At 32.0% G+C, this 24,747-nt stretch overlaps 4 protein-coding genes across 4 annotated transcripts; all 4 read right to left on the bottom strand.

Moving 5' to 3' along the window:
- Window positions 1-4,839: 4,839 nt before the first annotated feature.
- On the bottom strand, window positions 4,840-15,800 carry LOC105836149 (cilia- and flagella-associated protein 47). The gene is made up of 22 exons (XM_036286947.1): window positions 15,454-15,800; window positions 15,180-15,329; window positions 14,853-15,100; window positions 14,237-14,622; window positions 13,319-13,700; window positions 12,734-13,022; window positions 12,192-12,567; window positions 11,750-11,759; window positions 11,154-11,701; window positions 10,575-10,985; window positions 9,946-10,245; window positions 9,640-9,885; window positions 9,385-9,559; window positions 8,646-8,863; window positions 8,241-8,574; window positions 7,671-7,829; window positions 7,345-7,558; window positions 6,934-7,152; window positions 6,448-6,644; window positions 6,041-6,266; window positions 5,677-5,838; window positions 4,840-5,143 (listed from the first exon to the last, which is right to left on the bottom strand). Exons 1-22 carry the CDS (start codon window positions 15,764-15,766, stop codon window positions 5,001-5,003), a joined length of 5,706 nt encoding a protein of 1,901 aa, XP_036142840.1. The 5' UTR covers window positions 15,767-15,800; the 3' UTR covers window positions 4,840-5,000.
- Window positions 15,801-15,939: 139 nt separating this feature from the next.
- LOC118645691 lies at window positions 15,940-18,766 on the bottom strand. The gene is made up of 7 exons (XM_036287322.1): window positions 18,291-18,766; window positions 17,816-18,007; window positions 17,457-17,734; window positions 17,014-17,151; window positions 16,718-16,943; window positions 16,237-16,331; window positions 15,940-16,136 (listed from the first exon to the last, which is right to left on the bottom strand). Exons 1-7 carry the CDS (start codon window positions 18,312-18,314, stop codon window positions 15,959-15,961), a joined length of 1,131 nt encoding a protein of 376 aa, XP_036143215.1. The 5' UTR covers window positions 18,315-18,766; the 3' UTR covers window positions 15,940-15,958.
- A 2-nt stretch (window positions 18,767-18,768) lies between these two features.
- Window positions 18,769-22,201, bottom strand: LOC105836150 (modular serine protease). Its single transcript, XM_036287323.1, has 7 exons — window positions 21,906-22,201; window positions 21,690-21,809; window positions 21,110-21,438; window positions 20,482-20,749; window positions 19,918-20,351; window positions 19,248-19,549; window positions 18,769-18,966 (listed from the first exon to the last, which is right to left on the bottom strand). Exons 1-7 carry the CDS (start codon window positions 22,181-22,183, stop codon window positions 18,862-18,864), a joined length of 1,836 nt encoding a protein of 611 aa, XP_036143216.1. The 5' UTR covers window positions 22,184-22,201; the 3' UTR covers window positions 18,769-18,861.
- Window positions 22,202-22,350: 149 nt separating this feature from the next.
- Window positions 22,351-24,302, bottom strand: LOC118645579 (modular serine protease-like). Its single transcript, XM_036286946.1, has 3 exons — window positions 24,266-24,302; window positions 23,939-24,149; window positions 22,351-22,589 (listed from the first exon to the last, which is right to left on the bottom strand). Exons 1-3 carry the CDS (start codon window positions 24,300-24,302, stop codon window positions 22,385-22,387), a joined length of 453 nt encoding a protein of 150 aa, XP_036142839.1. The 3' UTR covers window positions 22,351-22,384.
- Window positions 24,303-24,747: the final 445 nt, after the last annotated feature.

Genomic DNA, 24,747 nt, shown 5'->3' with positions numbered 1-24,747 from the left:
AAACAAATCTCTTCTAATTTTACATTAAATTTATTAAACACAAAAATATACCTTTTTTGCAGAAACTATGTCTTTACCGAATCAACATGAGAAACCACCCTTAAAAAGTGAAATCAAAGATAATTGCCAACGAGAATTAATAATAAGATCGCAAATGGCAATCAGTATTTTGAAAAAACGCGGATCAAAAATATTGAATAATATTGTACAAAGTAGTACAAACTGTAGTAGTGCTACAAACGAAGTACAAAATACAGAAAACATGGAAAAAGAAAATATAATTATGCAAAATGCACAAAACGCAGAAAAACAAAATATAATTATTCAAAATACACAAGACACAGAAAAAGTAAAAATAGATCCGTGTAGAAAAAAAATTAATATAGAAGAATATAGAAGAAGAAATAACAAAGAAAATTTATTTTTAACAGAAAAAGAGAAAAGGTAATGCATCAAATATTTTTATTATTAATCTTATTAGGATTTATTTCAGAGATTAAGATTTATTAAAGATTTACGATGAGCTTTCTTATTCGAATTTTCCATGTACTTAAGACAAGTTTGTTAATATAAATAATTTAATTTAAAAAAATTTTATATTAAGTAATGCTGCAATAATTATACATGTACGTTTTAGAAAAGATTATTCGAAAAAACTGATTAATTTTAACATATTTAATAGAGTTTCTTTCTTTTCCTTTTAGAAAAGAATTGTCGTAAAATTTTACATGAGTGTCTTTATTTTGTAGTTATTATAATAATTTATGTAATTCTACAATAGGGAAGAAAGTACAAAAAATAAAAAAGAGTCTTGTGGAAGACCGTCTCGCAGTCGATCAAGTAGTAGAAATAAGGAAAGAAACAGAAGCGGGAGCAAGAATAGGAGCAGAAGCAAGAGAAGCAGAACTAGGAGTAGAAGTAGAACAAAAAATAAAAGTAATAGCGATAGGAATAATAGCAGGAGCAGAAGCCGAAGTAAGAGGATGAGTAGAAGCAGAAGCAACAGTAGAAGAATAAGCAGAAGCAAAAGCAGGAATAGAAGGATGAACAGAAGCAAAAGCAGGAGTAGAAACAACAAGAATAGAACTAGGAATACAGACAGAAAAAGTCGAAGCAATAGTAAAAGTAGAAGAAGAAGCAAAAGCAGAAGTAGGAGCAGAGGTAGAAGAAGTCGAAGCAATAGTAGAAATAGAAGAAGCAGGAACAGAAGTAGTAGTAGAGGCAGAAGAAATCGGAGCAATAGTAGAAGTAGAAGGAGAAGCAGGTACGAAAGTAGAAGTAGAGACAGAAGAAGTAGAAGTAATAGCAAAAGTAAAAATAGAAGTTACAGGACTAGGAATAATAGCTTACGTAGCTCCGTAAGCTCTTACAACAGTTCCACGTCACCGACTACTTCATCTTATACCCAATCTAGATCCAGTTCTCAATCTTCTGGATCTCCGCAACATTATAGCACAAGGTATTTTTTTAATCAACTATCATTTTTGCAGTTAGAATAAATTTTCTGACAAATTTGGAATTGATGTTTTTTTAATAAAAAATACCGAAATCCTTTAAATAAAAAGTGTTATTAGAGCAAATATTTTATTTAATTTTAAATTAGCAGAAGAATATATGACTTCGAGAATAAACTTAAGGAGATTAGATAATCAGTGAAATTTACTTGATTTACTAAAACTTAATTTATGAAGATTTCAGTTATTTGTAGTTTTTTTACATTATTTTTTTATAAAAAAAAAGAAGTTTATTCTCCAACTTCGAAACAAATTTATTTTAAATGCTATGATTTGTCAATTGAATTAACTTTATAAAGATTCTTTTATTCTTAATAATTTGTTTCTAGTAGAGTGTCACCTTCTTATTATAAATGGCATGAAGAAATAGAACAAAATGGTTCAGTGGAACGTGATAAAACAATACACGTAGGTCACTTAGACGAGAAAACATCTGAAAGGGATCTCCGTAAAATATTTGGAAACTTCGGAGAAGTTCGAGAAGTTAGAATACATAGTAAAAATAGGTATATATCTTTACTATATATTTCATTATTTTTTGAAATTATATGCAATTATTCTTATCTATAACTAGCTATGCCCTGCCACGCGTTGCTGTGGCTTTTTATTCTTATGCTACGTTTTTTTCAAATTTTCTTTGCTTTTGTTGTTTAACTTTCAAGAGCCTTGCTTTACTGTTGCTCTTTTTATTTTATTTTTGAATAAGCATTTATCTATCTTTAATAAATCTAATATTTATTCATTCACGTACTTCTAACTTTTTTTCTAAAAGCTGCCATAGATTTAGAAATCTATTCAAAAGACTGTTTTAAATAAGTTCCCTTTTTTCAATAAACTAACAGCCATCTTTATTTTCTTATTACCTTAATTTAAACACAATAGAAACATTCTTCGCCTCTTCCGTTTCTCCCCGTCTCTCCTGGTCTATCCCCGTCTTTCCCGGTCTCTTCCCGTCTCTCCCCGTCTCTCCCGGTCTCTCCCCGTCTCTCCCGGTCTCTCTCCGTCTCTCCCGGTCCCTCTCCGTCTCTCCCGGTCTCTCTCGGTCTCTTCCCGTCTCTCCTCGTCTCTCCCGGTCTCTCTCGGTCTCTCCCCGTCTCTCCCGGTCTCTCCCCGTCTCTCACGGTCTTTATCCGTCTCTCCCCGTCTCAATGTGTCAAAATTTCAATAATATTCATGAAAAACTATTTTTTACACTTAAATTATGGCCATCATTTTTAAAACACACGTATTTCCAAAATCAGACCCCATAAGAACACTCCTGGTTATGCAACGTTGTGTCAAAATTTCAAAGCAATCGGTGAAAAACTTACGGAGATCTTAGATGAGGAACAAACATTTACATTTTTATTTATATAGATATATGATTTATTACAGCAATAGATATGGTTTCGTGACTTTTTGGCATCGAAATGATGCCTTTACAGTCTGGGATAAAAAAGAGCATCCATTACTAGAAAAATATAATATAGGATTTGGAGGTCGTCGAGACTTCTGTTTATCGGAGTACTCCGATCTTGGTAACAAAATTAATATTAGTATAGTATAATATTAGTATATTTATTAATATAGCGTACATGTGTAAGTATCAAAGTTTTATTATGTTGTACTTATAATGATTATATTTTCTCGACAGATGATATGAAAAGAAACATGTCGTCTATCAGGATGTCTGAAGGACCAATTAAGAGGGATTTCATGGACGACCTGGAGGAGTTTAAAGCAATTGCACAAAAGAAAAGAAAAGTTTGACATACGTATTATTTATTATTATCTAATATGTATGTTAAACTTATATAAAGATTAATAATGCCGCTAGTCAATATATTTGAAGCACGCGACACTCGTTACTTGTGATCGACGTGCGGCGAAATGACCGAATAGGCATTGTTGCAAGTAAAAATAGTAAAATTATAGTAATAAAAATACGTATTTGATCGCGCATTATTTTACGGCTCCCATAAATGTATGCATCTAGTGATCAGAGACGATAAAGTAACACGAGCGTACCTAACAGGGGAGTTTAGGGGGTTCAAACCTCTCCTCTGAAATTTTTTATTTTTAACTATAGAATGCAATTTTACTTTTAAATATAAGTGAAGTTTTTCGTATTACGTAAAATATTATTTTCTCCTTATTATGACCTGCATGTAAATAATTTTTGGAATTTCCATTAGTTGATGCTTTAATAATATTCGATAAGAAAAGTTTTTGATTTTTTTTTTGTATATGATAATTTACAATAAATAGTATTGAAAATAATAGCGATATTAAAAATCTATACATTTTTAATAACTGTACTTTTTTTAAGGAAAAAGTTATGATTTTAATAGATGTTTATAGAATTGATAACCCCCTTTTCCCGATAAAAATCCTAGGTACGCCCATGGTAAATAAGATATTAATCTATAAATATTCAGTTATCATTGAAACTAGTAAAAAAACTGGTTAATTTTTAATTTTATTATATTCCTAAAATAAAATTGTTTAATTTTTGTGACCATTTTATATAAATGTAATTTTTACACCTTAAAATTATAAAAAAATAGTTTTTGTAATCCCAGTTTCAACTATTTTTAAAAAATAAAAGTGGTAAATTAAAGTGATAATATAATTGTATTTTCATTCAAGGATCTTTCATTTATAAACCAAATGGTATTTATGTATATTTTAATGCAATGTAAGATTTTAATATTGGAATTAAAGAGATAGCAGTACAAAATAGAAAAACTTGTAATTAAAATACCATTTATTTTAATAATAACATTTAACATATACATTTAATGTTTTAATTGTATATGTTAAATGTAATTATTAATTTAAATATTTAATTAAAATAAATTTTAATGTATAAATATTATAAATTTACAATATATAACACCTCTTAATTGAAGAGTGTAGTACATTTGCAAGAAAGTTATAATCTACAGATTCCGGACTTGAATCGTCAACTAAGTTAAGGATGTTTTTCTAAAAAATTATATATACTGTATTAAATTAATTTAAATATCTAATTGCAAGTGAAATCATTATGACTATCGTTAGTAGTTTCTGTCAAATATCATGATTCTAGAAGATCTTGGGGTCGTGTTGTGGAGATAGAGGGGGTTTTAGTGGGTAATCGAGCTCTCGTCAAATTCCACACTCCCCGGAATTGATCTTCTGAGAGTCTTTAGTCCATAGGATATCAACTTTTGTGAATAAAAGACCAATGTGTATTTTAAACATAATTTATACAAAATTCGAAAAATTTTAACTTGTATCACTTTTCTTGCGGAGATTCGGTGCAATCTACTATTAATGAATAAATTAGAACATATTAGAAACATTATGATTATAATTACTATTATTATTTCACATTTCTTATTTATTTTTTATTGATACAATACTAAATTCTCTATACCAAGACAAACAGTAAGATTGAAATTTGTGTTTGTATAATTTACTATATCATTTATTTGAAGTGCAATTATATTAATAACGATAATTTTACGATCGTAAGCAGCTAATGATGTATACTCGAAGTTCTTTATTATCCAAAGATGTAAGAGTGATCGTCGCTTCATACAATGGAGAAGTCGTTGGTAGAATATGCATGATCATTGGAACTTGCTGAGTAGACAATCTCACATCTAGACATATATGAACATATATTATCAAAAGTTCTATTTTCACTGAAAAGATGTGATTATTTACATACAATACATTTAAATTAAAATATATATTTATGGAGATAATAGAAAAATATATTTTATAAAATTATTATGTTGAGCACAAGAGATGAATGAAGAAATAATGATAAAACAGAAAGATTTAATTCAAATTTACTTTATCTAATATAAAAATTTATATAACTTTGTTTTTGATTAATAACAATTAATGAAAAACAAAATTACATTTTATTCTTACATTTTCAAATTTAATTTTTAAATTTTGCTAGATTTATAATTATTTGTAATATAAAAATTCTTGTGGAAAACATTTTACATAAATATGGCATTTAACTTGTCTAAAAAATCTCTAAAGAATTTATAAGGTAAATGATAGTAGAATAACAATATTTTTATATTTTTAAAGGAGATAGCATATACAAATTAAATATGTCCTTTTAAATTGATTTTCTTGTATGCGATATAAAAAAATTAAGTGTTTGAATATTACTTTCCTTGTATAGTGAAACATTCTGGTAGAATAAGAGGACTTGATTTGTCTGAAATCGCAACTTTATACGTAACTGCGGTATTAAAAACATGGACAAATTCTAAAGTCGCGGAATCAGTATCATCTCCCATCAACCATTTTATTAATTGTAATTCGATATTGGTATCTGAAAGTAACAATTGAGAAAGAGAAAAGGATTGAAAATTGATCATGAGTAAAAAGACAATAATATAAATAACAATTATCTTGTTTATGAATTTGTAGTCACAAAATAAAAAGACTACAGGGTTACAAAATAGACTAAAAAGAATTTAATGAATAAGCGTTTTGATATTTTTGGATGTATGCGATTCATTAGGACGACGTACTCGAGTATTTGGACCAGAACAAACGTTCCTTCAAATCAAGAGTCTTTTTAAACATCTCGACTACACATTTCTGGAGCTTAACGTTGCAGGACGGTATAGGCACGCTAATGTTAAACGAGCAAGTGTCTCTTATGCCACTTCGCTGATTTGAACAAATACATTTTTCTTCAGCCGTCCACTCGACAACGATGTGACCGTTAACTGATGTTTGCCATATCGAAATTATCTGTTACGATTAATTAAAATTGTAGGATTTTATAAAATATCGAATCAATCATTCACTTTTAATTTTTTAACTCCTCTATATATTTTTTCTCCATAGTTTATCATTTATAGACAACCTTGTGTCTACACCAATTTTTGTATGTCGTATAAAGTAATTACGTTTGTACTTGTCAGGTGCTCACTTTGATGATGAAGTCGCCCGTTTTCGCTTGAAAGATCAACCAAAATTCCCGTTGCTCAGGTGCGATGCACGCCACGCTGATCGATAAACGCGCCTCCGATGCACCCTCGGCAACAACTATTGATTCTTGATTCAGAAATAGCCTTCTCGGTATTTTCCTAGCTTGCAATTCGCGCCATGATGTCATTTTCAGGGTCGCTAAAAATATACAGGTCCCGATTATGCCACGTATATTGGCATGTATTGTTTACTATAAAATTAAGAATAATAAATTATCTGAGAAACGTGAAACATCAACGAATATTAGCGTTTCTGCAGAATAAAGTTAACAACAAATAATTTAGCACGTTGCAAAAAAGCAATTGTTAATAGATATAATAGCTATCGTTTTTTTTTTACTGAAAAGAGTTTTAATAAATTTTCCGCATTTGCAATAATGAATAAGCCTTAAAAATCTTCGGATTTCAACGATTCTGTCTTTTCTTACAGGGTTCAGTTGGTCGTTCGTCCGTCATCCATATATCGTATTTCGCCTCATTTCGATAGGGTATATTGATTCTCAAATTCATATCGACAATCTCGTATAGTTTGCTGCGTACAGTGTATTCGCTCGCAATTCCTAGATTGTCGATGTGACCCTCCAAGACGATAGTCTGATTTCTTCCGAAATGTGGTCCAATAGCCCGTCCGCAGAGTATCAAATACGCTATGAATTAATAAATCACGCGTAAAAGTTTAAAGAAATTTCCTTATTTGAATAATACTTGCAAACACTTAATTTAATTGAAAGTAATAGAGATATTTTAAGTCATTTTGTCAAGTTAAATGGAATGTCCTATATATTTCGAGTAAGATTTATAAGGAGCAAAGTCTAAAATACTTAAAATTTATACTTTACTTCTATTTTTCCGTATTTTATTCGCATGAAATTGTATTTGTACTTGACCACTGCCGTTCGCGCTTAAACGTAAGATCGATACGGGCTTCAGGATGGTAAAAGAATGATTTGCATTGTTCACGAGCAACAATAAATAATTTACAATGTTGTCTGTCGGATTCAAAACGCTTATTTGCCTTGTTACGGTTTGCGACAGTGGGCAGCTAAATTTGATCTGCAATAATAAAGCAAATAACAGTAAATGTCCGATTTACACACGTAATATGAGGTTGTGTTTTAGGATTAAAGTTCTCTCTTTAGAAGGTATTAGTATAATTAATACAAACCTTGGCGCGAGGTACATACGTCGGCAAAGCTTGGAAAAGATGGACGACCAGCATTAACATTTGCACTGTATTCGGATTAACTAATTGCGTCGGCGTAATTATGAAGCCAAGCCGTATTTTCCGCCAAGCGGTGATTAGACAAACAGCGTTATGTAGTATCTGCACACAGCATTAATTATGTAGTTCACAATATAAACAGGATTGTTTATATTGTAACATAACCACGGTTAAAGCTTAAAAATAACGGTAAATAACTCGTGATTATTATTAATTATCAATTAAATATCATATTCTCTGATTTGTGTCTTCCTCTTTGATTTTTATAACAATTATGGTAATTTGAATAAATTTATGTAAAAAAAAATAATGTTTATAACAATGCTTACAAAAGTTAATAACTTTTAATGCACAATCTTGATATCGTTTTAATCTTCAATCCAGTTAGTCTTCCCTATAAGAAATTGATGGCGCACGATCACCCGAATCAGTGGAAAAGCGGTAGGATAAAAAGGAATACTTGCTTCCCCCCCTTTTTGAAAAAAATTCTGTGGATGCTCTTGGCTGAATTACCTCTTGTTTGTTTCTCGGGACAATGTACAAATTGTTAAAGTATTCGTTGATGAGAAAGGGACAGTAGGCCGCAGTGACGGCGATTAAAACGAGACTGTCCGACAAATCGCAATGAAAATTTTGAATCGCGCGATGCTCCGCCACCTCCTGCTTCTCTCGCGGATCCAGGATTATACGGTGATCGGTCATCCAATCTCGCACGCATTGTTGTTCGTAATGATATCGCAGCCAAGTCAACAGAAACTTTTCTTCCATGCCAAAGTCATCGGAAGCGAATTTGTAATTTGGCGAATTTATGATGCTTTGAATGGCTTTCTCGTGAAGTTTCGGCAAACTGGGGTAAAAGAAGGAGAAAAGAGATATACCCGATTAGAGATGCGATTGTAAAATAATGCAATAATGAACCTCGACGTAGCCGACACTATCGATTCCCGATGCGTGGATCTTCTCGAGGAACGTGGCGACGTCCCGAATTTGTGCTCGTGTATTTTACGGAGTACAAGACACTTGTACGTCTGCAGAATCACATCCAACCAACATTGCTTATTTCGCGATTCGAATAATTGTCGTGACATCCGTTTGCGTGACATGCAATTCGTACCGAAAAGTTTCTTTCTTTGTACCTGAAATTGACAACCAAACCTTTATGGAGTTATATTTGAGTTTCATTTATTACATGTTGGATTAAATCCTATTCATTTCTAGCAAAATTTTTTTTTCAGAATTTTATACAAATTGATAAACTTTTTTGAAAGACACTAAGAAAATCTACGTTCTTTTTTTAAAATTTTTCATATATGTTATATAAATTCTAAAATATTCTAGGAAATATTCTCATTTTATAATTTCTAAAAGTATTTTTTCGAATTTTTATAAGTCTTAATCAGAAATTATAGAATAAAAAATCGTAGAATATTTCTAAATTTACATATATGTACAATAGACTTTTTCTCAACATTTCTGAAAAGTGTTCTTTGTATTTAAAAAATCTAAGAAATCTTCTACAAAATTATAAAATTACATAGAAATTCTGAAATTTAGATAAAAAATCTGAAAAATTATATAAAAAATTTTGAAAAAAGTTTTCACCAGAAATCTCATTCTAAACAGAGAGAGATTGGTAAGCTTATAATTTATTACTAACATTGCTCTGTACAATGTCAATGCTAATTAGATAATCGTTGTAATTGAGAAGAAATTGCGGCGAGACGTGAAATAAATACGCTCGTTGAGATAGAAGAAAGTCGAGTATCTTGTTATACAACTGAAGCACATAATTGATTCTTTCGATGTCACTTTTAGGTAACGGCTGCTTTGATCTTGAACAAACAATGATAATGTATACAAGGAAACATATGTAAGCGCATAAATATTATAATACAATATAATATAATATTACAATTCTCCCAAGTAAGTGTGAATATTTGATCCTACGAGCGATTCGAGGATATCAACGAATGAGAGCATAAGGGAGTAGCCTTCTTGTTTAGAATTTCCTATGTATGATTTCTTTTTCGTAAAGAAGTACGAAAAAGCTACCGTAATGCCGTAAGGAATATTTGGATAAAAACGAAATTTTAATGGACCCGAATACATCCATTCTTCCATAAACATCATTATTCTCTCCATATATTTCCTGCAATCACTAGTAAAAATGCATACATGTAAGACAGAACTAAAGACAACGTTTTATTTCGAAACTTACTCATTTCTATCATTAGTGGAACAATCAAAGTGCAGCAATTTTTCAGAGTGTTCAGAAGTTTTGCGGTCTCTTGGTCCGAAAGCGATAGAGAATGTGGAAGATCTTTTATGAATTGATATTTGTTTTTCATTGTCCAGCGTCTGTTTTTCATCCACTTGCATATTCTTACTATCTACTTCATTTACCTCTTTGTCCCGATGCAATTTTGAATCTGTCGTTTTATCGATAAAACGACTTTTACTTTGATTATCAAAATGCGACGTAATGCTGAGTCCTGATTTGAATAATTTGCTCTGGATTTAAACAGATAGATTATATAAATAAAATGTACAGCAAATAACATTTATTCTGTCATCAAAGATACTTCAGGAAGCTATAAGAATACATTAAAGTTTAATATTACGGCTTATATTTTTGTAAAACATATATTAAGTTCAATTTTATGTACTATAACACGAAGAATCAAAATACATACGTTAAAATATACGCGGCATATAAAATTATAAACAGAATTCTATCTTTATATATGGGGCGAATTATCTCAGGTAAGTTTGCAAAGTTGTAATAAAATTTTATCGGATATAGATCGTTTAAAATAAGACATGCCAATCGTTTTGTAATTTATTCACGAAGATATTATCATATCGCATATATCTGTCCGAAAAACTGAATTTAGCGAAATTGTATTAATTTTTACTTTTTTGAAATGTCTGTTACAAGGCAAATCGCAAAACGTGAGAATATAGAAACTCACATATTTGCTTTTATGAAGAATTTCGTCAATGTCGTAATCATCCTCGTCTGTTGCACTATCCGATGATACTGTCGGACATGAGACAGGTTTCTCCAAATATTTAGTGTACGTTTTATCGACGAATTTCATTTGGTACATGTATGTCGTTAACAAACTGTTATCCGCTGTTGCATATACTGTTAAAAAACACGTGGCAAGCTCACGATCGTCCGTTAACTCAATAATTAAGCAAAACGATACTGGTTGATTGCTCTTGAACGTTACTCTTGCTTCAAGATCCACGTGTCTTGCAACCAAAAAGCAATTGTAAATATTCTTACATATATATAGTGTTCCTTTTGTCAATTAGCACAAGCGGAAAAGTAATTCTAGCTACATTACAAAAATTATTAAATTACGATTGTTCATCGGTATCTTTTTAGTGATACAAACTTGCGAGAGGGAAAGTACTCACGATCGGGGAGGGACGACGTTGCCGTTTAGAAACTCGACGCGTAACAACTCGTCTCTGTAATCGCCGCTGCATCGCGACGTCGTCAAAAAGTTCGACCGTAGAAAGGCCGTGTTATCAAAGTACCTCGCACGGATCCTAAACTTTTCCTCTACCGCTGTGCCGAGAGGAACAGGCGTAAAATATATCTCCGTCGGCTCGACGTCGATCGAACTGGCGGGGAACTCGCCGTTGAGATGTAATTTATTGAAGACGCCGTCGCCGAGCTCACCGCGAACGTATATCGGTACCTCCGCACTAAAGCTGCCGCGTCTCCTCGGCTCGAACTCAAGAACAAGAGAGACGCTATCGCCGGGACGTAAGGTGCACACAATCGAATCCGACGTTCTGCTAATTTCCGCACCGTGAGACCACTTTATGGCGAATGGGCAATCAGCTTTGTTGAGCTCCTCAATATTTAGCGATATTACTGTTTCCCTCGACACCCGATTCTCTATGAACAATTCCTCGGACAGCTGGCGGAATAATAAACGATTGAGAGGCTTGAAATGCTCCGATCAAATGTAGAAATTTTTTAGTCTTGTTTTATCATATGCTACTCTTATTTTTCTGTACTACAAAACGCGATTTTACATGAGAATCTAGAGTAAGAGAAAAATTAAGCAACTTTTGAATTAATAAAAGAACTATGTTTAAATTTTATAGTGATATTCAAACGTAATAATTAAACAGTCTGTGCAGTTTTTTAATTTTTGATAATATTTTGAAATATGTGACACTTTATACTCCGAGTGAAAATTTAACCACAAAATTAAGATTTTTTTAAAACACTTTTTTCCATTTTATAAGTTGTTAAAATAATTAAATTAACATTTTTTAATGTAAACAAAGTCTTATTAATTTCTTATTGTTTTAAATTATCAAAATTTTAATATAACAAAAATTGTAATAAAGTGGAATTATCACTTGGATGAAAATTCACCCACAATAGTTTTCCAGAATTACAAAATTTACATGTACAAAAACATTTTGTATCATTACAAATTTTTCCTGCATGTACTTTTGGTTTTTTTTGTTTTATCGGAACAAAATCTTACTTTGTTAGTTGCTGCGTTGAAATAAAATAAAAGTTTACTGAAGAAAACAATATGACCAGCCACGGTAAAATCAATAGATACAGTCGGCAGCTTATCAGGCAATGGTGTCATGGTAAAACCTGATAAATGCGTATAATGAGCTTCATGAGATTTCAAAAATTCCGCCGGTTGAACGCTTTTAGGATTCAGCAGCGATACTGGGCCGAGCAGCTGATTTATCACGATCGGCAAATAGAAAGCATAATTGGCCAGATCGACTGGTTGAAAATGCAGATAAAGATTTTGACTTGCACTTGGAGCGATGATTATCCCTTCCGTACCTTTTTATTTAATATACAAATTGCAGTCAAATTAACTGATTTGTCAGATAAAATTCATAATTTTCGAATTATTAACTATTAAAATTATATCTCTTAAGAAAAATGTTTTTTTTTATTTAAGAGATATTTTTTATTTTATTATTTTTATATCACTAAAAGTTCTTACTTATTTCGGAACTTCTATTGTCACTTGGCGACAAAGAGATGCAAAATTCTGGATATTCTTCCAACAAAACTTGCAGCTTCAGTACCGTTGTCCCAACATTTGTGGCTGTTATCTGGTGAGTTTGAGAGGCATCGATGCTGAGACGTTTTAAGCCTATTTGTCGCGGCAGAAGCTTCAATCGCGGAAATGACACATTGCCGTTTATTCTGTACGGTAACTGTAGGGACCCTTGTATCGTGACGACTATTACGGTAGAAAAGTGACAGCAAACGTCGAACGTAAGGTTTACCTAAGCGACGAATAAATACCGTTTGCGTATTATAAACACAAAGAGCACAATTTTGCTAAAGTGCCTAAGAATTTAACAAATATAAAACTAAAAAATAATTTAGACGATTAAAATAATTATGTATAAATATTCAAGTTAGTTATTAAAACGTCAAAATTTATTCGCAGCACTGCTCATCGTGCTTGAACGTTCTTCATATTGAAATTATTAAATTTTTAGGCTCTTTAACAAAACGATTCTTTGCGTAAAATATTATTAACAATGAGTAACAATGAGTAACTGTTGAAGAAACGCACCTCAAGAATTGCGATACCACGCGGAGATATTTTCCCTCGCAGTTGATTAACATTGCAGCCGCGTATCAGCGACGCGCTATCTATCTCGTATATCACCTCATTGAACTCGAAATTTTGGAGGATGGCGATCACCCTCGTTGGTAAATTGAGGGGTATGTCTCCGAGATTCGCGCTGTCACTCGCAAATTCGACCCTCGGTACGAATTGCGGCGCGCTAAGTCGCAAGGACATGCGACTTCCGTTCTCACACTTCATTATCGCTCGAGCATAATTATCCCTGTTATCGGTCTCGTAGCACACGTAAACACATAGAGTAGCGTTACCTCGTACGGTACCCGATCTCGGTTCTACGTAGAACCCAGCCGTCACCGGTACTTCCCACCTGTAAAAGGTTTATTATTCTGCACTTTAACTGTTCAAATTATTCGTCGAAAATTCTCCTGCGTATTAAGATTTCAAACGCTCAAACAGATTCAATTATTCTTTTACAGTTGATCATTCTTAAAATAAAAAATCTCTCACTATTATCAAAAGAATTTAAGAAAAAACCATGTATAGATTTTAAATCGTATATTAATATTAGACCAATAAATTGCCTGAGAAACTTCTCGTTTTTTAATTTTGTGTTTTAGACAAAATTACGTTTTTAGAAAAGATACAAGAAAGTAAATAATAGTCAATTTAACAATATTGTTAAAAGACAAATTGAAATCTTTAAATGACTATTATACTGTTGAAATAATTATTACAATATTAAAATTAAAAAAATTTTTTTGAGACGATGTTTCGCGTAACAGATGTCCAGCTGACTCCTGCGCGTACACTTGGCGCGAGACACTACCATGCCTCTTGATCATTAAAAAATTTTTTTTTATTAGACAAATTATCCTTTTTTATACAGAAGAAAATGCATTTTACCTAAAACGTATGTTTGCGTCCAATTTGTTTGTAATTCGAGCAACAGTGGCCATTGGTTGATAAACTTCTTCTCTCAACCATTCCTTCCCAAATTCAATCTCTTTCTTATCGATATACAGATGCTTATGAACGATACAAGCAGTGATATTAAGCTCAAAAGAATGATTGTCGTTAATCACATAATTGATATATCCGTTAAACTTGCCCATTTCATCCGCAAAATACTCGATTAATTTTGTTATTGTCGAGTCCGGTTGCACGATTATTAAATTACCTTCCGGAAAGTTTATGCACTTGGTTGACAAACTTATCAATCGTATCATCACTGGAATATCGTTCGTATTTTTCACAACCAAACGACGATAGTTGAGACTATTCAGTGCTACCTATCAATCACTCGATGTCCATGGTTAAAATAATTTAACAAGCTTTTATTAATAAAATCGTTACTCTTGTTCGTATAATTTGTTATAATTTTCAAAGAAAAAGGACAGATATTAAATTTTAATATTTATAACTTATATATCATTTTTTTAAGAAAAGGTCTTTTTAAAATAATAAATTTTTCAGTAATTTGTTCGTGAATTTACTGTTTTATATTCCGATTATACATTACCATTCCAAAAGTGAAGGTTGCTGGATAGATGTGGACTTTATATATTTGTAAAGGCGATAAAGGTATCAACACAGCTGCCTTGATTGCGGAAATCGATTTTTTCAACGGATATTTTACACTTTCCGCAAAATATCTACTTATTATTTTTGAATAGTCTTTATATAACACCTTCCATTTGGGTGAACGTAAAAGACGTTTTATAATTTCCTCGTCGTCATCTGTTATCTTTGTCGGCAAACTTTTTTTACCTTTATTAAAAAATTAAGTTAAGAAATTAAGTTAAAAAATTTAAATATTTACCGACTGAATTTTTTTACACGGACTTACTTAAAAGTTCTTTCTTGGACTTGAAAATAATATTCACTGTGCATTTAACAAAGTAACTCCCAACTTTTATTTTTTTGAAGCTTCGTCTTGATGCGGTCGAGTCGTAAGAATTTGTTATGACATTGAAGAACAACTTGAAAGAAGGTTTAGCTACAAAAATAAATTATCAGGCGCCTTGTACAATGTTCGAATTAGCTTGTCAATAGAATATCCAGATACGTAAACGAAGAATATTAAAATATAATACAGAAGCAAAATTGTAGTATTTACTTACTGCTTTCTTTACCGCAAACTTTAACAAGAACTTCGATTGATGTTTTCGGTTTGAGTCTCATGTAATTCGGGTAACAGCGTGCAGCTGCATTCGATAGACATTCTAGATATATTGGCGCTACAGCAGAAGGATTTGTTAAGCGAAGAACGCGCTGTGATGTCTGGCCGACAATTAAGTCTCCAAAATAGAGGGTGTCAGGTTCGAGATGCAATCGCACCCCTTCTACTTCACCGTAAAGGCAGAGCTTTGTTATATCGTAGGTTCTTGATTCAACGTATAACCCAAAGGACCTTAACACGGATGAAATGTCCATTTCTGAATCTTCTGTTAAAATATGTATGCCAAAGAAATTAATTAATCAATCTTTTTAAGATATTAAATTGTTAGAAAGAAATTACTCACGCATATAAATTTTCTGCAATAATACGTTATCCATTGCTCCGTCTTTTACAAGATCAATTCCTATAGAAACATTATTTAAATAAAAATTTATTTAGTTGATTTCTCAATGCAAATAAATCAAAGGGAACACATTGGTACCTTTCGATTCTCTAAAATGTACTTTGACTATTCTGATAAATTGCATAAAATCCGTAATTTGCCAACTTGGATCTTTACATTTTCTCGGCGGCTTTTGTTCTTGTTCTTTTCCCCTTTGCAATAATGTTTTCATTGGTGAAAATCTAAAATTATTTATTAGATAGTGTTTTTTTAATGTATAACATATTTGTTTTTTTTCATAAAGATTATTCAACATGCAACAATTGTGATAATTGAACTCACTTTACTTCAAAGATGATACCTTGAAATGGATTTATTCGCCCTTCGAGAGGCTGAATCTCAAAGACATTAAAAATCGGGTATTGATTGCGAATATCCTGCAACAATAATTTTAATAAAACCTACTTATATATTACGTAGTATCAATTAATGACATCAAAGAAACAGAGAAATAATTAACAGATAAAAATTAAAAAAGATTTATGCAGCCAAAGATTCTAGTTTAAAAATAATAATTTTGATTATTTGCGTCCAACATTTTTTTGCATATACCAATAGTGCAAAGTAATAATTTTTAAAATAATAATTGTAAATAAGAATTTTTATAATACTTACATAAATATAAATTTTATTAAATCTAAATATAGATTACAATAGTTTTAAATAGAAAGTGTCCAAATTATAATTACTTTATGGCTTTATAATCATCGCTTATTATTATTCATTACTGTAATTAAGTATTAAAGTATTAATGTAATCGTACCCGAATGCATTTTACTTTGTTATCGATTTCACCGAGGACAACGTAACTGGATGCTCGAGACGAAAGATTACGTAGGACGAAGGTGTCATACCTATTGGTATTTTCTACTGTAGGTGGAAAATCGATGAGGGTGAAATCTCCGGTTGTATTTGGGTGATAAACTACCAGTTTCGGTATGATGACGTGCACTTTGACGGGAACACGTATATTCGGAGTGGACTTAATCCTGAGAAAATTTGTATGAATTTTTCCTGTGATAACGAAAATTAAGAAAATAAAAAGCAAGAATTTTTTACCAAAATTCATTGCAAAAGATGCCTTCATTTACGCCTATTAATTCGACTTGAAGTTTTACTTCTTTTTCTGGACCGATTTTTCCACGAAGAGGCTTTATTACCAAGTCTAGATCATTTGGCCCAATATCAATTGAAAATCTGGAAATTTTATATTTTTATCAAATTATTCTATCATGTATCAAACATACTTCTTTATTGTGATATTTTTAACTTACTTTTTATTTAAATAATAATATAAATTATACGCAAAAAATTTAACACATTAAAACTAATTTATATTTATAAAGAAATGATATAAGAAATTAATATGTCTTTTCATATAATAAAGAAATAAAGAAACAAAAAAGCACTCTGAAAATATTTCCTTATATAATAAAGGTAAAAAAATAGATTGCAATTGCATGCGTTTCAATGTAAAAAAAATTCACGAATAATACAAGTACCTGGTACTTTTATTTCCTTCGTTACGGATTGTTATTATTTTTATACCGGACGAATAACCAATGTCAATAGTACCAAAATCTATTAACTTCGGTTCAATACTGATATATTCAGTGATTCGGGTAGATGTCACGTAATATTCGAATACCTTTCCATTGATCTCAATCGGAATTATTGCATGGGATATAGACGTTCTTTTGAACGTGTAAGTTACATATGTTGTTATACTTAATCCAGGACTCACCCATATGCCACTTTTAAAAGCTTTTACTTGAAAAGCCTATCGAGAAAAAATTAATTATAGAGAATTTTTTGTTTCTTAAAAATTTTTAATTATCTAATAATTCTTATTGATATTTACTATGGAATTTGGATGACTAATTTTAATAAGCGCAGGTTTATACCCGACATTCTTGATAGTAATACGCTGCCGATGCGTAACTCCTTCGAAAGTTTCGTTAAATTTTATATGACTCGGTGAGATGTACACGTCATCATACCTTATGCCTGTTGCTAACTCATCCGTTCTGAATGTTTTTTTTACTTCCTGTTTCTCTTGCATCAAAACGATTAATTTTGTTATTTGATTATTGGCACAGAAATTAATATATATGCAGAAAAATATTTTTATAAAAAATGATATTAAATGTAGAAATATTTTGGTAATATATCAGTTTCATATTTTCAAAAGTATATTAACTCTTCTAAAAGGGTTAATATATTAAAGTTTGTATTGTTTATTAATCTGTATTCTTTAATTTTTTTGTTCGTTTTGTTATATTTTACTTATTAAAACATGTTATTCATTCTAATTTTATTATAACCATAATACTTACGGTTGTCGTTAAAAGGTTCGTCATGCTGACGTATAAATGTATAGAATTGTAACACCTACGTCTAAAATGAGATTCAACAATCAAACGGATTATTTAAAAATGCATAATTAATATCTTTAATTAATATCTTGAAAATTAAAAACTTTATTTCTGTTTTGACATGTTATTAGTATTTATTTTTGCTCTGTGCTCGAGAGAAAATATTCTTTTGTTTCTGAAGAAAAAAAGGGGAAACTTAATAGAAACGGCATTTAACTTATTGTTAGTGATATAGTGATATAGTTAAATCGATAATTTATACTAATAATTGATATGTTTTCTTTGATACTAATAATGCTTGTAACCATTATTTGTTCTTGTTTAATATTTAATGCACAACAAGGATGAAATAATGCTCACAACTTTGTAAACTTCAAAAGGAACGCAGCCTGTACCTTATAAAAATTTTAAGTTACCTATGTAAAACAAACTTAAAAACAAGAAATTAAAATGAGCCACATTTAATTAAATATGTAAATTTATGTTTATTTAAATATATATTATAATTAAAATTAACTTAATTTATAATTGTTTAAATAATAATGTCGTCTCTATTTGGTTGTCGATCAAAGTCAAGTAAACCAATTGCAGGTATGCTCTCAATCACTTCGTAAATCCAATTTGTGTACATAGCAACCTGTAACAACATCAAAATATTGTAAATCTATTAATATTATAAATTACGCGCGCGTTATTAATTAATATTAGAATTTATTCTCATATAATGTATAATTCTATCACAATAATCTGATGTAATAACTAACAATTATTTTGCACAAAAAATATTATAAGAAATGTAACAAAAAGCGTTAACAGACTTTATTTAAAAATAATTCTTAAATTATATAAAGTTATTACATGTTACGGAGATTTTCAATATATTCATCATTTATAAATATATTGATGTTAATGTGATACCTTTGTGAAAACAGCATAGAAGTTCGAATCACATACGTTGGTACCTAATTTTCGTGGGCTTATGGAAACGATTCCGTGAACCTCCCAAATACTGGAGTTCGGTCGCTGAAGCACCAAACCGCCGCCACTGTCTCCATTGCATACCCCAGTACCATTTGCCCATCCGGCGCAGAAGGAAGTGTACGTTAAATATTTTCGAAAGTCCCGGTTTTGGTGCTGACGACACTCGTCGTCGGAAATAATTTTCATTGTAGTTATCCTCAAGACCGAACTAAACGTATCATTCTCCGTCAGCCCCATACCTAAAAAATTTTTCAAGTTTTAGGAAATGTTAATTCATTTAGTTAGGAAGAAATCCATTTATTACCAAATAACTGTATAATTAAAGACTTTTAAATTTGTTAAATATTTTTTAAGCAATGTAATATAAAACAATAAAAATATTATCTTTGGAATAAAACACACTAATATATTTTTTTCTTCCGCAGAAAATGTGGATTTCATAAACAACTTGTATATAAAATAAGATCAAAAACCACAAAGAATTTATTGAATGTATATATCAAATAAAAAATTTTATATTTCTAAATAAGGACATTCAATTTTCTTGTTAACTTCACTTTTCTAACTTTCTTATCTCATATTTTTAATGCAAGATCCAGATTTATACCACCAACTAATCCAAGTCCACCGTTTCGCTGATATTCGAGTAACGTCGTATCGGAATGCAAAGGAAGGCAAACTGGTCCGACGACTGAGTTGATGGTCACAGTTTTCTTCAAAATCAACAACGCGATGTCCGAACCGTAGTTACTCTCATGATCTTGATACGCGCTTTGCAGCTCGATACTCTCCACGTCGATCACTTGCGCGTTTTCCCCCGCTTGACTCAAGTCACTCACAAGAATTCCTAAAGCTACGCGCATCGTGTCTGCCTCGGTCTTCCAAACGCAATGACCGGCAGTTAGCACGATCCGTTCCGCTATTAATGTGCCGCCACAGAAGAATGTCCACTGACCGTCCTCGTGCGAAAAGAGGGTGGCTTGCCAGGGCAGTGTCTCCTCCCTCTCGACCTGCCACCCCTTTACAATCATAGCCGCCGCTAAGAGTGTTAACGTTTCTTGTATAAATTAACACATTTAAGTATAAGTACCATTTTATGCGGAAAAAAGGTTTTTGCATAACAAGAAAAAAATATATAGAAAATACATGGAAAGTGAGTAACCTGTCAATTGTCAAACCTGTGGAATCCCTTATCCCGCAGACTGGAGTACAACTCAGAAACGATTGGCTCCACGTGCCGTCGTGAAGGCACATGACACTGGAAGATCCTTTGCGACGTTCGTAAAATGCCGGACATTCGAGGAAAACTCGCGTGCCAACCGGAAGGGGTCGATTGCAAGGTAGCCACCCCTTATGAGGACCCCACATTGCCTCGCACCGTTTAATCGTATCGTGCGCCTCGGACGGTGCCGGGCACGTTATTCCGTCCGTTTCATTTCCTAAAATACGTTACATATATTTGTCAATAAATAATTAATTTGAATAAATCATTCAGCTTATAATAATAAATAAATAAATAACTTATTTAGTAGAAAATCAAGAATCGCCGCTTCGTCCTAACAACGGTAAAGTATCTCAATATGGCACACCTAAGCTTTGAGGATTTTTCTAATTTTTTGAATTGAAAAATAAGAGTCAGATTTAAAATAAGAAATATATGGAATATCTATAAGTATAGTAAAGATTTCAAAAAAAGGTAGCACTTAAACCATGTTGGTTACATATGTATCTAATATGAGCCAGTTATATATATATATTTTTTTTATAAATATTTTTTTTTAATGCAAAACTTTACTTACTCAATACACAGCTCGGAATACCGGGAGACCACCGGTTATTCTGACAATAAATTTCACTGGCACCTTGTAAGGAGTCCTCGGCGTCGCATGCGTAATCGAGACGAGTGAGCTCAGGAACAACTTCGCCCGGCCGACATCTGGAACACTCGTTCACGATATAATGGGTCCCTGCTTTTGCGGCGGGCAATCGGCAGGCACCTTCGGGCAACGTTATCCCGCATAGCGATTCATCCTCGTCGCTCCAATCGTGACAATTCAGTTGAGAATTGCACTTCAACTCCGATCGAATGCATCCGCCGTAGGCGCAGCGAAACCAATTTTCAGGACATCTGTGAAGATAAAGAACATTAATTAATGGTCTATAATCTATGCCATGTAACTTCGTGAAGAATGATATTCTGCAAATGCTGCAAAAGATAGATACCTTGCAGAAAAATTATTATTGAAATAAAATTAATAATATTATAGTAATGTTATAATATTTGATAATTAGCATTCGTTAATTTTTAAATATTGATTAATATTATTGTAATTACATAAAAATTCAATCTTAATCGTAAATTTTATTCGACATACGTACTCACGTGCTTCACACAGTTCTGCAGTTTCGTCAGAAGCATCCGCGCAATGCCGAGTACCATCGCACACTTTAGCTGTCGGCAAGCATTGTCGTCCGTTCTCGCACGCGAATTCTTCACCTCTACGAAAATAAAGCATGTCATATACTATCTAAATTTCAATCAACAATTATTAAATCAACAAAAAAAAAAGAGATTAGCCCAATCAAATAACCAACCGGCATCGCGAACATTCTTGATCCTCGCAGTCGGCAGTCGCGCAGGTGCTCGAGTCCTCATCGGTGCCGTCGACGCAATCCTTTACACCGTCGCAAATCACCTCCTGGTGAACGCAACCGCCGTACGAGCAGCGGAACGTGTGCTCGGGGCACACATACTCGCGGCAGATCGTTGTATTTTCATCGCTCCCGTCCAAACAATCTCTATAGCCTGAGAGAGAAGCGGAGAGAACACAAAGATAAAAACTTTTTCCAAATACAAAACTGACGAAATACATTCGTTCTTATGATGTACATAATCTAATACCAAATTATCTTAATCTATTCCTCACCACTATCCCATTATAGAGTAGTATCTTTCTTTCTTTGTATATCTGACATTTTTTCAAAATACTTCTTTAAAGTCTTAAATGATCTACTAGAGTCTCTTTTTAGTGAGTACGTGAAAATTCATTTTGTCGTCAAAATTAATCTGGGGATTACACACCATTGCACACCTCGGCGAGAGGTATGCACTCTTGATAAACAGCAGAACATTGGAAATCTCTATCAGAACAAATATCGTTAGCATCTCGATCGCATGCGATCTCATCGCTGGCGTCCACACAATCGACAAGACCGTTGCATCGCGTCGCGCGACTCACGCAGGCACCGTAGTTGCATCTATACATATATGTGGGACAACTGCGAAAAAAAATTAATATACAATTTTTAATTATTGTATAAATTAACTTGTATATATGCCAGTAATTACCAGGGTTGGGTAGTAACTAGTTAAGAAATTGAAAGTTAATATTAAAGTTAAAAAGTTAATAACTTTTGATTTAATTTAGTTAATTTAATTTAGTTTTAAACAATTTTATTTTTAACTTTAAAAGTTATTTTTATAACGTATAAACTTTAACTTATTAACTTTTTTAGGCTGACAATTGCAGAAATTATCGAGTTTTTACAATACACAGAGCATTGTAAAAACTAAGTTTCTGCAACAGGCTGACAATTGCAGAAACTATCGAGTTTTTACAATACACAGAGCTTTGTAAAAACTAAGTTTCTGCAACAGGCTGACAATTGCAGAAACTATCGAGTTTTTACAATACACAGAGCTTTGTAAAAACTAAGTTTCTGCAATAGGCTGACAATTGCATAAACTATCGAGTTTTTACAATACACAGAGCGTTGTAAAAACTAAGTTTCTACAATAGGCTGACAATTGCAGAAACTATCGAGTTTTTACAATACACAAAGGATTGTAAAAAATAATTTCTGCAATAGGCTGACGATTGCGGAAAATAATGAATTTTTACAATACTTTGACAAGGAAACCTCGCGAAAACCCATAAATTCTGATTTTAATGAAACTTGGCATAAATGTAAAGCGGGGTAAATACATGAATTTAGAAATTTTTAGTTGGTGCCCAAAAACGGTTTGAAGGGATAAAACCACCCTTCATCTCAACTTTGAAGGGTGGTTTCACCCCTTCAAACCGTTTTTGGGCACCAACTAAAAATTTTCAAATTTATGTATTTACCCCCTCTACATTTATGCCAAGTTTTATTAAAATCTGAATTTTCGAGTTCGCGAGGTTCCCTTGTGAGTTAGTTTTTTATTTATGTAATTTTTAACTTAACTAAATTAAATTTATAATCTATTAATTTTAATTTAATTTAGTTAAAAGAATATATTAACTCACCTAACTCTGATAATTACGAGCATATTTTATTAATTACATTGAGAAAGAAATGTATACATATGCATGCGTGTGGAAAGAAATGTAGAAATATAGATCTGCAAATACATTTTTGTGGCTAAAATGCTATAACATCGAAATAAAAAAACAAACGCGTAAAAAAAATATTTAAGTTTTCTCGAATATATAACAGAATGTAAATACACGTAAGCGTAATAAAATAACGGATAAAAAAGCCTTATCTATGCTTTAACCATATTAGTTGGAAGAATATCCGGTTCTTTGTGATGTTCTTTGTGTAGTTAGACTAATGGCAAAAGTTAACGGAAAATGTCTTCTTACACAATGTGACGGCACAGTGTTCCGACTTCGTCCGACGAGTCCGGACAGTGAGGGATACCATCGCAAACGTTCGCTAATGGCATTACGGTGCCGTCCACGCAAATAAATGTCAATGATGAATACACTTGGCTATTCTCTTCTGCAGTAACGTATATCCTACTAAATCCTGCAAACTCGCGAATATTAATGACCCCCGTCGCGATTACGTCACCTGCGTACACGTTCGCAATATCAATGTATCCTCTAATAAAGTCGAGATTAAATATCCTCAATATAACGCAATATAATTCACTACGGTCCACTTTATTATGTGCATGGACAACGTACCGAGCATCGTCGTAATTAGTGTCGTCAATATATTCATCTCTATAAAGAGTAATCACTACTTCTATAAAAATTTTAAAAAGTTAACAAATTATTCTTTTCACGACTCAGGAATAGTCGAATGCAGCCATCGGCTTTATATACTTGTAGTTATCTGACAAATTATTCCGACACTCGTCCGTGTATAATTTTTATAGCGGCAAGGAAATTGAGTATTTTGTTCGTCCAGTTACAATGGAATACCGTGTTAATACCGTTTTCCTGCCATCAAAAACAAAAAGATGCAGATTGCATTGTGTTATGTTACATTTCCAATATCCAAAAATACATTTGTCTCGCTTATTTTCTCTAAAACAAAATGGAATTATAATAGAACAAGTTTATAATTTAATTTGTACATGACTTTGTGTTTCAAATACATTTTAGAAATTGTGTTTACCTGACCATTTTTTAATTAATTGATCAAATAAAGCCGTACAATATCT

Source organism: Monomorium pharaonis, chromosome 5 (genome assembly GCF_013373865.1).
Source record: "Monomorium pharaonis isolate MP-MQ-018 chromosome 5, ASM1337386v2, whole genome shotgun sequence".
Lineage (NCBI taxonomy): Eukaryota > Metazoa > Arthropoda > Insecta > Hymenoptera > Formicidae > Monomorium > Monomorium pharaonis.
This window is presented reverse-complemented; position numbering and strand designations above follow the sequence as displayed.